At 38.1% G+C, this 12,539-nt stretch overlaps 1 protein-coding gene across 2 annotated transcripts; it reads right to left on the reverse strand.

Moving 5' to 3' along the window:
- Positions 1–6,210: 6,210 nt before the first annotated feature.
- Positions 6,211–9,638, reverse strand: LOC118053817 (protein TIFY 6B). Of its 2 annotated transcripts, none has more exons than XM_035065201.2 (7): positions 9,388–9,638; positions 8,599–8,666; positions 8,005–8,303; positions 7,836–7,920; positions 7,398–7,725; positions 7,154–7,208; positions 6,211–6,647 (listed from the first exon to the last, which is right to left on the reverse strand). In XM_035065201.2, exons 1-7 carry the CDS (start codon positions 9,473–9,475, stop codon positions 6,578–6,580), a joined length of 993 nt encoding a protein of 330 aa, XP_034921092.1. In that variant the 5' UTR covers positions 9,476–9,638; the 3' UTR covers positions 6,211–6,577. The 2 variants fall into 2 exon arrangements, with proteins under 2 accessions (XP_034921092.1, XP_034921099.1); XM_035065208.2 differs by having other exon boundaries at positions 8,005–8,201; positions 9,388–9,637.
- Between the last annotated feature and the right edge of the window lie 2,901 nt (positions 9,639–12,539).

Here is a 12,539-nt window from a genome sequence, read left to right on the forward strand (position 1 = left end):
CAGGCGAAACGCTTTGACCTCGGTGAGTTTCGGGCATTCCGACTTCGATGCCCCGGTTGCCGAAAATTCAGTTGCCTTTTGAATTTCGGGTTGATCCCTGCTTGAGCATGTATGCTTCTGCTACTTGTTCTACATCAGACTTCCTTCCTCAAACAGAAACGCTTTGACTCGGTGACTTGCGGCATTCACTTCGATGTTGTGAAAAAATTCTGTTGCCTTTTTGAATTTCGGGTGATCCCTCTTTAGCATACTTCTGCTACTTGTTCTACATTTAATCACACTTTCCTGAAACACTTTGACTCGGTGACTGACTTTTCGTATTTCCGACTTCGATGCCTTGCCGAAATTCAGTTGCCTTTTAATTTCGGGTGATCCCTCTTGAGCATGTCTGCTTCTGCTACTTGTTCTACATCTTCTTCCCGCAAACAAACGCTTTACTCGGTGAGTTTCGCGGCATTCCGACCTTGGATGCCCCGTTGCCGAAATTCAGTTGCCTTTGAATTTCGGTGATCCCTCTTGAGCATGTAAGTGCTTCTGCTACTTGTTCTACATCACACTTCCTTCCGCAAACAGCGAAACGCTTTGACTCGGTGAGTTTCGCGGCATTTCCGACTTCGGATGCCCCGGTTGCCGAAATTCAGTTGCCTTTGAATTTTCGGGTGATCCCTCTTGAGCATGTATGCTTCTGCTACTTGTTCTACATCACACTTCCTTCCCGCAAACAGGCGAAACGCTTTGACTCGGTGAGTTTCGCGGCATTCCGACTTCGATGCCCCGGTTGCCGAAATTCAGTTGCCTTTGAATTTCGGGTGATCCCTCTTGAGCATGTATGCTTCTGCTACTTGTTCTACATCACACTTCTTCCGCAAACGGCGAAACGCTTTGACTCGGTGAGTTTCGCGGCATTCCGACTTCGATGCCCCGGTTGCCGAAATTCAGTTGCCTTTGAATTTCGGGTGATCCCTCTTGAGCATGTATGCTTCTGCTACTTGTTCTACATCACACTTCTTTCCGCAAAGCGAAACGCTTGAAGTTTCGCGGCATTCCGATTCGATTCCCCGGTTGCCGAAATTCAGTTTGCCTTTGAATTTTGGGTGATCCCTCTTGAGCATGTTGCTTCTGCTACTTGTTCTACATCCTTCCTTCCGCAAACGGGCGAAACGCTTTGACTCGATGAGTTTCGCGGCATTCCGCTTGATGCGGTTGCTGAAATTCAGTGCTTTGAATTTCGGGTGATCCTCTTGAGCATGTATGCTTCTGCTACTTTTCTACATCACACTTCTTCCGCAAACGGCGAAACGCTTTGACTCGGTGAGTTTCGCGGCATTCCGACTTCGATGCCCCGGTTGCCGAAATTCAGTTGCCTTTGAATTTTGGGTGATCCCTCTTGAGCATGTATGCTTCTGCTACTTGTTCTACATCAGACTTCCTTCCGCAAATAGGGAAACGCTTTGACTCGGTGAGTTTTCGCGGCATTCCGACTTCGATGCCCCGGTTGCGAAATTCAGTTGCCTTTGAATTTCGGGTGATCCCTCTTGAGCATGTATGCTTCTGCTACTTGTTCTACATCAGACTTCCTTCCGCAATTTGACTCGGTGTTTCGCGGCATTCCGACTTCGATTTGCCGAAATTCAGTTGCCTTTGAATTTTGGGTGATCCCTCTTGAGCATGTATGCTTCTGCTACTTGTTCTACATCACACTTCTTCCGCAAACGGCGAAACGCTTTGCTCCGTGAGTTTCGCGGCATTCCGAATTCCCCGGTTGTCGAAATGCAGTTGCGTTTGAATTTCGGGGGATCCCTCTTGAGCAGGTATGCTTCTGCTACTTGTTCTACATCAGACTTCTTCCGCAAAAGGCGAAACTCTTTGACTAGGTAAGTTTCGCGGCATTCCGACTTCGATGCCCCGGTTGCCGAAATACAGTTGCCTTTGAATTTCGGGTGATCCCTCTTCAGCATGTAAGCTTATGCTACTTGTTCTACATCAGACTTCTTCCGCAAACGGCGAAACGCATTAACTCGGTGAGTTTCACGACATTCCGACTTCGATGCCGCGGTTGCCGAAATTCAGTTGCCTTTAAATTTCGGGTGATCCCTCTTGAGCATGTAAGCTTCTGCTACTTGTTCTACATCAGACTTCTTCCGCACACGGCGAAATGCATTGACTCGGTGAGTTTCGCGGCATTCCGACTTCGATGCCCCGGTTGCTGAAATCCAGTTGCCTTTGAATTTCGGGTGATCCCTATTGAGCATTTATGCTTCTGCTACTTATTCTACATCATACTTCTTCCGTAAAAGGCGAAACGCTTTGACTCGGGGAGTTTCACGGCATTCCGACTTCGATGCCCCGGTTGCCGAAATTCAGTTGCCTTTTAATTCCGGGTGATCCCTCTTGAGCATGTGTGCTTCTGCTACTTGTTCTACATCATACTTCTTCCGCAAACGGCGAAACGCTTTGCCTCCGTGAGTTTCGCGGCATTCCGACTTCGATGCCCCGGTTGCCGAAATGCAGTTGCCTTTGAATTTCAGGTGATCCCTCTTGAGCATGTATGCTTCTGCTATTTGTTCTACATCAGACTTCTTCCGCAATCGGCGAAACGCTTTGACTCGGTGAGTTTCGCGGCATTCCGACTTCGATGCCCCGGTTGCTGAAATTCAGTTGCCTTTGAATTTCGGGTGATCCCTCTTGAACTTGTATGCTTCTGCTACTTGTTCTACATCAGACTTCTTCCGCAAATGGCGAAACGCTTTGCCTCGGTGAGTTTCGCGGCCTTCCGACTTCGATGCCCCGGTTGCCGAAATGCAGTTGCCTTTGAATTTCGGGTGATCCCTCTTGAGCATGTATGCTTCTGCTACTTGTTCTACATCAGACTTCTTCCGCAAACTGAGAAACGCTTTGACTCAGTGAGTTTCGCGGCATTCCGACTTCGATGTCCCGGTTGCCGAAATTCAGTTGCCTTTGAATTTCGGGTGATCCTTCTTGAGCATGTATGCTTCTGCTACTTTTTCTACATCAGACTTCCTTCCGCAAACAGCGAAACGCTTTGACTCGGTGAGTTTCGCGGCGTTCCGACTTCGATGCCCCGGTTGCCGAAATTCAGTTGCCTTTGAATTTCGAGTGATCCCTCTTGAGCATGTATGCTTCTGCTACTTGTTCTACATCAGACTTTCTTCCGCAAATAGGCGAAACATTTGACTCGGTGAGTTTCCCGGCATTCCGACTTCGATGCCCCGGTTGCTGAAATTCAGTTGCCTTTGAATTTCGGGTGATCCCTCTTGAGCATGTAAGCTTCTGCTACTTTTTCTACATCAGACTTCTTCCGCAAACGGCAAAACGCTTTGACTCGGTGAGTTTCGCGGTATTCCGACTTCGATTCCCCGGTTGCCGAAATTCAGTTGCCTTTGAATTGCGGGTGATCCCTCTTGAGCATGTATGCTTCTGCTACTTGTTCTACATCAGATTTCTTTCACAAACGGCGAAACGCTTTGACTCGGTGAGTTTCGCGGCATTCCGACTTCGATGCCCCGATTGTCGAAATTCAGTTGCCTTTGAATTTCGGGTGATCCCACTTGAGCATGTGTGCTTCTGGTACTTGTTCTACATCATACTTTTTCCGCAAACGGCGAAACGCTTTGACTCGGGGAGTTTCGCGGCATTCCAACTTCGATGCCCCGGTAGCCGAAATTCAGTTGCCTTTGAATTCCGGGTGATCCCTCTTGAGCATGTGTGCTTCTGCTACTTGTTCTACATCATACTTCTTACGCAAATGGCGAAACGCTTTGCCTCCATTAGTTTCGCGGCATTCCGACTTCGATGCCCTGGTTGCCGAAATGCAGTTGCCTTTGAATTTCGGGTGATCCCTCTTGAGCATGTATGCTTCTGCTACTTGTTCTACATCAGACTTCTTCCGCAAAAGGTGAAATGCTTTGACTCGGTGAGTTTCGCAGTATTCCGACTTCGATGCCCCGGTTGCCGAAATTCAGTTGCCTTTGAATTCCGGGTAATCACTCTTGAGCATGTGTGCTTCTGCTACTTGTTCTAAATCAGACTTCTTCCGCAAACGGCAAAACGCATTGACTACGTGAGTTTCCCGGCATTCCTACTTCGATGCCCCGGTTGCCGAAATTCAGTTGCCTTTGAATTTTGGGTGATCCCTCTTGAGCATGTAAGCTTCTGCTACTTTTTCTACATCAGACTTCTTCCGCAAACGGCAAAACGCTTTGACTCGGTGAGTTTCGCGGTATTCCAACTTCGATGCCCCGGTTGCCGAAATTCAGTTGCCTTTGAATTGTGGGTGATCCCTCTTGACCATGTATGCTTCTGCTACTTGTTCTACATCAGATTTCTTTCACAAACGGCGAAATGCTTTGACTCGGTGAGTTTCGCGGCATTCCGACTTCGATGCCCCGATTGTCGAAATTCAGTTGCCTTTGAATTTCGGGTGATCCCACTTGAGCATGTGTGCTTCTGCTACTTGTTCTACATCATACTTTTTCCGCGAACGGCGAAACGCTTTGACTCGGGGAGTTTCACGACATTCCAACTTCGATGCCCCGGTAGCCGAAATTCAGTTGCCTTTGAATTCCGGGTGATCCCTCTTGAGCATGTGTGCTTCTGCTACTTGTTCTACATCATACTTCTTACGCAAATGGCGAAACGCTTTGCATCCATTAGTTTCGCGGCATTCCGACTTCGATACCCCGGTTGCCGAAATGCAGTTGCCTTTGAATTTCGGGTGATCCCTCTTGAGCAAGTATGCTTCTGCTACTTGTTCTACACCAGACTTCTTCCGCAAAAGGTGAAATGCTTTGACTCGGTGAGTTTCGCGGTATTCCGACTTCGATGCCCCGGTTGCCGAAATTCAGTTGCCTTTGAATTCCGGGTAATCACTCTTGAGCATGTGTGCTTCTGCTACTTGTTCTACATCAGACTTCTTCCGCAAACGGCGAAACGCTTTGACTCGGTGAGTTTCGCGACATTCCGACTTCGATGCCCCAGTTTCCGAAATTCTGTTGCCTTTGAATTTCGAGTGATCAATTTTTTAAAACTTATTTTTTAAATTCATAACTAAAAATATTTTTTAATTTTATTTTTTAAAATTGTAATTGCAAAATTAATCACATTGTTATTCTAACTCTTAGCTTCCGAAGAACTTTTAAAAAAACCTTTAATATTCCACCATATTTTTCTTTGATTTTTAAATTTGGTTTGATACAAGAAAAAAAAAGTAAAAAATATATATATTAGACTTGAGAGTGATGTTGCATTTGGATCATCATTTTTGTTTTTTTTTTCTAAATAAACGACATCATTTTAAAAAAAAAAAATTAAAAAGTCAAGTAGAGTTGTACTTGGGTTTTGACTGTGTTACACATTGATCTACCGGGATTGACCAAACAAACTCATAACTTTGTTAGATATAAATTTCCTCAACCTACTATGCTAGTCCCAATGTATAATACCATAATATTGGTCCACTTCAGTTAAATGAGGATCATAACCTTGAAAACTAAAATGTCCTTTTTCTAATAAAGAGGAACATATGTTTGGTAAGTTAGGTTAGAAAAAAAATTAATATTTTTTTTAAATTTAGATAACATGTGTTTGGTAGGTTAAATATTGAGAAAAACTAATAATTTTTTAGATGAAAGGTATTTATCATATAAGAAGCTTAAGCCCAAAGCAAAAATGTGAGGGGTGTAAAATCTTGTAATAGAAATATAATTTTAATCATGCAACAAATGTGCTTTATGTCGCATAATCTTACAAGTAAAGAATCCAAGAGCATTAACAAGGTAATGGGTTAAAAAAACAGGCAAAGGAGGAAAACCCTACACTTGTTATGTAATTATATTAGTTTATAGTTAAGATCAAAAACAGTTTTGAACATAAAAAGATATTAAATTGTAAAAATCTAGTTAATATTGTTATTAAACTTAAATTAACAAATCAATATTAAAACCATATAACTTGATTTCTTATCGATCTTAAAATTAAATTGTCTATGAATTATTTTAAATAGGTAAATATCATGATTTTTTAAAAAAAAAAATTAAAATTATAATATATTAAACTGACCTAAATTTCACTATTTAACCCGTCAAACTAGAAACCCGAGTCATGGGCTTCTTTGGGTTTGATAATTTTTTTTGTTTAAACTATTTTTTACTTAATTGTATGATAAAAAATAAAATAAACAGAGACAAAATCAAACACAAACCACCAAAATAAATTATAAAAATCAATTCAAAATAAAATAAAATAAAAAGAGATGAAAAAAATAAAATACAAGTTGCCTCTTCGTTTACATGAACAGCAAAGCATATGAATAGTAAATCAGCTGAGTTGTACACCTCTCGTGTATAGTAGAATAGAATAGAATGAGAGTTAAGTTTGACGATCAAACAGAGTCGTGATTATAATCATTCTACGAAATTAAACAGTACTAACACCTTTAACTTGCTACACAAAATCTCAATAATTATTCCCTTCCGCTTTGGCTTCATGCATGGTGGTCCACTCCCTTTTCTTGCTAAAAGAAAACTAGTTCAGGCTGCAGAGATTGCAGATAACTTGCTTAATAGGGTTCAGGGCTGGTAAAGTGTGGAGATTTCTTATTGAGGTTGTATGGCGCCGCATTCATCACCCTACATGCACAAAAGAGGTATCAATTCAGGAGCCGGACGATTTATTTGAGCTAATCGTTGCATCCATAATATCACTACATTGAAATGCAATTTTTCCAGGAATAAAGCAAAGGTAGCAGCAGCATATTTTTATACTTTCCACCTTTTTTTTTTTTTTTTTTTGAAAAAACTGATTCTATATTGGTGGTAAATGTGCCCCTCATACCCAAAGCAAAACAAAAGGCAGGCTTTGAAAATTCTGGAGTCAATTCCAGACATAATGTGTCTCCAATTCCATGTCCCGATTCAGCCTTTTGAAAAGGCGGTCTTCTCTAAAGATATAACTACCACAGAGGCAAGAGTTCTAGGCCTAGCTAAATTACGCATAGTAGTGCATCTCCACGGGTACTTGCTTTGGCTCACCATCTAAAGTGTAATTGTTATTAATTATGAAATGGATTTGAGCATTATGGTCAAAGTGATGGTGTAAACAAGCATCTTTAGTTCTTCCTTAAATAAGAACTCACCTTTCCTTGCGCTTCTCTAAAAACCGAGCCAAGGATGCTTTTCGAGCCTGAGGGACTGCAGTGACAGAGGTTGGCCATCAATTATACATTGCAAATGTGGTCAAACAAATACCTAATCTGTAGACTATGTAACAAGTTCTCAACGAATGGGCTGCATAATTTAAAAATCCTTCTGTTGGAAAGTTTTTCAAGGGGACAATATATGTTAGAACATCATCTTCAAGAGAGAAAAAAAAGATCATACCAGATGGTATCATGGTGGTTGTAGTAACAGATCCCACTACATTTGCTGTCTTTGGATGCTCTGGTTTGGTAACATGAGTGGTCACAGCTCCTGTGGTTTTAGTTGCCATGATTTCCTCAGTACTAGTTGACCCACTCCCTGATTGGGCACCAGTATGTGATGGGCTTGAGAGACGAGAGTATGGTGGAGTGGACACTCTAGGTTGGTTCACGGGACTAAGATCAGCTGCTGCTGGCTTAGAGCTAGATTCCTGGACTTGGACTGTTGGCTGTGCTAAGTTAGAAGAAATGGAAGACCCATTTCCAGCCAAGAACATGATTGCCTGAGCCTGCGTAGGATTCCATAAAGAAACCAAATTTAGGATCACCATTTCCCATTAGACAATAAATTAACAGCCGACACACATTTAGACGGAAGAAAGAAAGACCAAGAAAAAACCTTCTCAGGGGATATATCATCATAGACATTGACTGAGCCAGCATAAAAGATGGTCAACTGAGCAGGAGACCCAGATGCCTGGACACTGTTCCCATAAACATGTTTCAATTGATGTTCATTGTAAGAGATATTTGGATGTGTTCATTTAAAGAATAAAGTGATACCTTACCTTGAGTCTGTTACCCCAGCAACAGAACCAACCATTGGAAGAATTGAATGTGGAGCTGTGACAGGAATTCCTCCTAGCAACTGTGGCTTCGTGGTAGTCCCAGTCCCATCCATATTCTGACCAGTTGCTGGATAATGATTCTTGAAGAAATGGTTTCCCATAGAAATTGGAATTGCATGATTGGAGACTGGAAACATCTTCACGTCATGAGGATGGTGCATAGAATGCACATCGTGTTGCACAGGATAAGCAGTCAGTGAAAAATGAGTCCCACCTTGTCTATTGAGATTGAATAATTTCTATATGATAAAAATCCATGGGGGAATAATGACATTAGCTCTTATATATGAAATAAAATGGGATTTGATGATAAACATTTGCTTAAATCCTAGCACCAAGGAAAATATTCGTCCAGCTCATTTTAAATAGCAAACGGAAGTGATAAAGTTTGTTACTTCAGGATTTTTAAGCATACCCAGCTGATAAGTTGATTATTCCAGGGAAATTCGTTAACTAACTTTCCATTGATGCCTAACAGCTACTCAACGTAAACATATTATTAAACACAGGGGATAAGAAGGAACTATACCATACCTGGATTTCAGCCGTGGAGTGACGAGGGGCGGAGACCTTGTTAGAGAAGGGCCACTGCATCCCTGAACCTGTAGCAAATCGTATAGATTTCAACAAAAGGATTAGCAACTGCATAACCTTTTAATTCAAAACAAATCCGGGAAAGTAACATAACTCTCAACTTTTGGTCGCTATCAAATTAGGGAAAAGGAAGCTCAAAATGTTTGAATCAGACTCCAGATGGCACACTCTTTAAAGCTAAACTGGGAAAATCAACCTTTTGTGTATAATCCAAAATTGCTTGTTGGGATAAACAGTCAAACATATGAAGACAAACAATTAAAAATATCGACGTAAACAGGCACTGATACCAAATTGAATCTTTATCTCGCAGATACAATCCGTCAACAGTAGATATATGGCGACGCACATATATGCATATATATTGGTTGTATACATACACTGTATCGAACAAATAAATTCAGCAAAGAACTTTTTAAAAAAAAAAAAAACTTCAGAATTTCTCAACGGTATGAGACAATTACTCTTTCTTTCATTTATTCAATTCGAACATCACAGTCACAGACTCGCGGCTGCACCAGCCATGCACTCAGAATTAACAAGGTACAAGAAAAGGAGAAAATTTTCCACACCAAAGCAAAAGCGAAGCTACACGATTTCATATCACAACTAATTCTAAATATAACTAAGCGCACAGGTAATTCATTTTAATGCTAGAATCACAAAACCAAAGCAAAAGATGAAAAAAAAAAAAAAAAAAATTTGAAGGCAAGAAGAAGAAGAAGATACCTGACTCTTTACAACCATCAGCGTTTACCTCCTCCTTAACCACAGCCAATGGTTCTTTTGAACTCAAACCCAAAAAATCTCTTTCCATTTCACTCTCTTCAAAAGAACTAGCTTACTACAGAGAATTCAGCTAATACCAACCTCGAAAGACGAGCGCAATTACCATACGGATCAATCAATCAATCTCTACTCTTCAAAAGACCAAAATTCTTGGAGAGAGAAACGAGAGAGGAAACCCAACCAAGCTTCTATTATTTAAAGCAGGAGAGTTTTTTTTTTTTTAGGTTGTCTAAGATCTTGACCGTTAATTTTTCGAAGAATTATCAAAATACTGGGTGTGATAGTTACCGGTTTATCCAGTTTGGTTACTGGTTTGTCCGGTAACACAACACGTGCGAAACTCTTTAATGGACACATTACCAGCAAGTTGCTGCAAGCTGGCCCACTTGTCGGTGGTAACGCCTCTCTTCGACTGAGAGTGTAACACGTGTACTTGTCACGTGAAGAGTTTCTCTCGGTGGGTTGATGAGCTCATCTTTATTTTAATAGCTGTCTCAACTCATATAAGTGACTTGAGATACTCAGATGATAAATTTATCGCGATAAATTATCAAAGAGTGATGTGTAATTCATCTCAAGCTTCTTCTTTTTTCTATAAATGATTACACAGCATTTTCGGGTTTTTTTTGTTTCATTTCTTCAAGCTAAACACTTAAACTCTTTTGTTATTTGCGGGTGTAAAAAGCATATTTTGAATTAGTTAGGTTTCATTTGGAAGTATGGATAAATATGATTGAAAATATATATATTTTTAATTATAATTTTAAATGTATTTGATTAGTTAATGTATACTATAATTTTATATAAATTCCATTAAAAAACACTTTATTAAATTTTGGTTACGAAAAAAATCATCTTTTATAAAAATAAATTAAACTGTAATTATAAAAACTATCGTAATATTAAACATAAATTTTCTACCTAGCTTTAATATATATATATATATATATAATTTTATTAGCTTTAAAAAAAAATTGTTATGATTTATCTATTGATTAACATGTGACTACAATCAACTTTTCGTTAACTATTTATGAAAAAATTGAATATATATCCAAAAAAAATAATAATGTAAGAAGAATAGAATATCAGAAAACTAAGACGCTCATTTGTTTGAAAAGTTCCGAAATTATAATTTTTTTTGGTCAAGTTATATCAAATAATTTGATTGAATAACTCTCAATTTCTCATGGAATAAAGGATATATAAAGTGAATAAATTGCTCTTTATTGTTTATAGATTTTGCGAGTGATTACTGTTGTTGATTATTTTTTTTACATGAGTTTTTTTTATAAAATTATTTTTGTATTGTTTTCTTGTTCAGTAAATAAGGTGAAAAAAGTGGAGTGATGTGGCATCATTAATTTTTCATACGTTACCATATTATAATGGTACGTCCTTACTGAAAGTGCCGGTTTTTTAAACGGCGCATGTGGTATCATTGATTAATTCTTCACAAGTTACTTTGCTTATTTTAGTGATCTTTAGTGAAAATAACAGTTTTAAATAGAAATGTACGTTCATGATTGTTATGAATAAATGAATGAACACTTTTAATTGTAGTTTTTTTTTTTATCCGGTTATTTTTATATCCTTTTAAAATATAAAACTAGTTTTATTTGAAAATTAAATTTGTATTTTTATTTTTGTAAGGATATAATAGTGTCTTAACCACTAGACTAATATTTTATTAATAATTTTAAAATATAAAATAAAATAATTGTATTGATGAGAATAAAAAACACAATAAATTTTTTTAAAAAAAATAACTCATAAAAAAAATTTCCATGCTGGTAAAAGTATACCACCAAATATCACGAGTTTAAAAAAAATGTTTTTTAGTATCCATGGAGTTCACCAAATATTCATCATACGAGTCAAAAACACCCGTAAAAAAAAAAAAAAAAAAAAAAAAAAAAAACCTACTTATTCCAAACTGGTAAAAGTATCTCCTCTCGCAAAGTAATGAGTTCTTCTCTGATGCAAACTATTATCTCTTCTAACAATCTCAGTCTCTTTCATAAACAAAGATTTAAAGGTAAATCACCACCCTCGAGTCATTTCCTCCTTCAAATCCACATATATTTCTGTTATTCATATACAGTGAAGCTCCTCCTTTTTCCTTTTTTTTTTTTCTTTTTAATTCAACCCCATCTTTTTTTAACCATTTCCTCGTTTTTCTTTTCTTTTAATTTAGCCATTTTTTTCTAAATCCAGTCCCCATATTTCTCTTAACAATTATTTGAATTATATTTGAACATATCAAGTTAATTGAATAATATTTTTAGATTAATCAAGTTTATTAAACTATGGCAAGGTAATTTTTGTATGATTTAATTTTAAACCTGAATTAATTAAGAAGTTGGGTCAAGAATTTTTTCATCAATTTTATTCTTAAATTGTTTTTACTGGTTGGGCAAACTATTTTTGGATAGCCTAGAATCAATTGGGTTATGTCAGATAAACTCTCAACACAATTTAATTTTAAATTTGAATGGGATAAAAAGTTAAATAATTTTTTTTAAGATGAATTTGTTAGATCTGATTTAATAATTGTTTTATATGCCTTGTACCTTCTTTCTTCTTCTTTTTTGACAATCAAGAACAATTTTAATTTAACCCAGCCTTTTCTGATTATCTAGTGCTAGCTGTAAACTAGTTCAAATCTAGTCGGTTTTAACCCAGCATTGAATGATTATGAGATTTTAGGGCATTACTTTGTAGAGATATACAATTACATGATAAATAACAAAACCTTTTAATTATTCGTTGTATTTAGAGAAAACGATCTAGATATTTTAAAATACCTCGTAGAATAAATAAATAAAGGACATGGGAGATGCCATTAGAAGAAAATGTCCTCTTTCAGTCCAGTCAAGTGAGCGAACGAACGGAGAAGGAAAAGAAAAGAATAAAGGAGAGAAGCGCAAAGTTAAGTAGACAACAAGATGAACCAATCAACCAGAAAAAGGAGATTTATTTCCGTGCGGATGATGTATATATGGATCAGATTTAAGGAATAAAAAATAACTGTCCTATCAATACAGAATTTTATAAGCCGGCACCCTTGCAAAAGCAAAGCAGGTAAAAAT

This window comes from Populus alba, chromosome 8 (genome assembly GCF_005239225.2).
Source record: "Populus alba chromosome 8, ASM523922v2, whole genome shotgun sequence".
Classification (NCBI taxonomy): domain Eukaryota; kingdom Viridiplantae; phylum Streptophyta; class Magnoliopsida; order Malpighiales; family Salicaceae; genus Populus; species Populus alba.

Coding starts and splice junctions, on each gene's coding strand:
- LOC118053817 (XM_035065201.2), bottom strand. CDS start 9,475: ATGGAAAGAGATTTTTTGGGTTTGAGTTCAAAAGAACCATTGGCTGTG. Junction 7,209..7,397: donor AACCACCATGATACCATCTG/GTATGATCTTTT, acceptor CTGTCACTGCAG/TCCCTCAGGCTCGAAAAGCA. Junction 6,648..7,153: donor TTAGAGAAGCGCAAGGAAAG/GTGAGTTCTTAT, acceptor TTGTGCATGTAG/GGTGATGAATGCGGCGCCAT.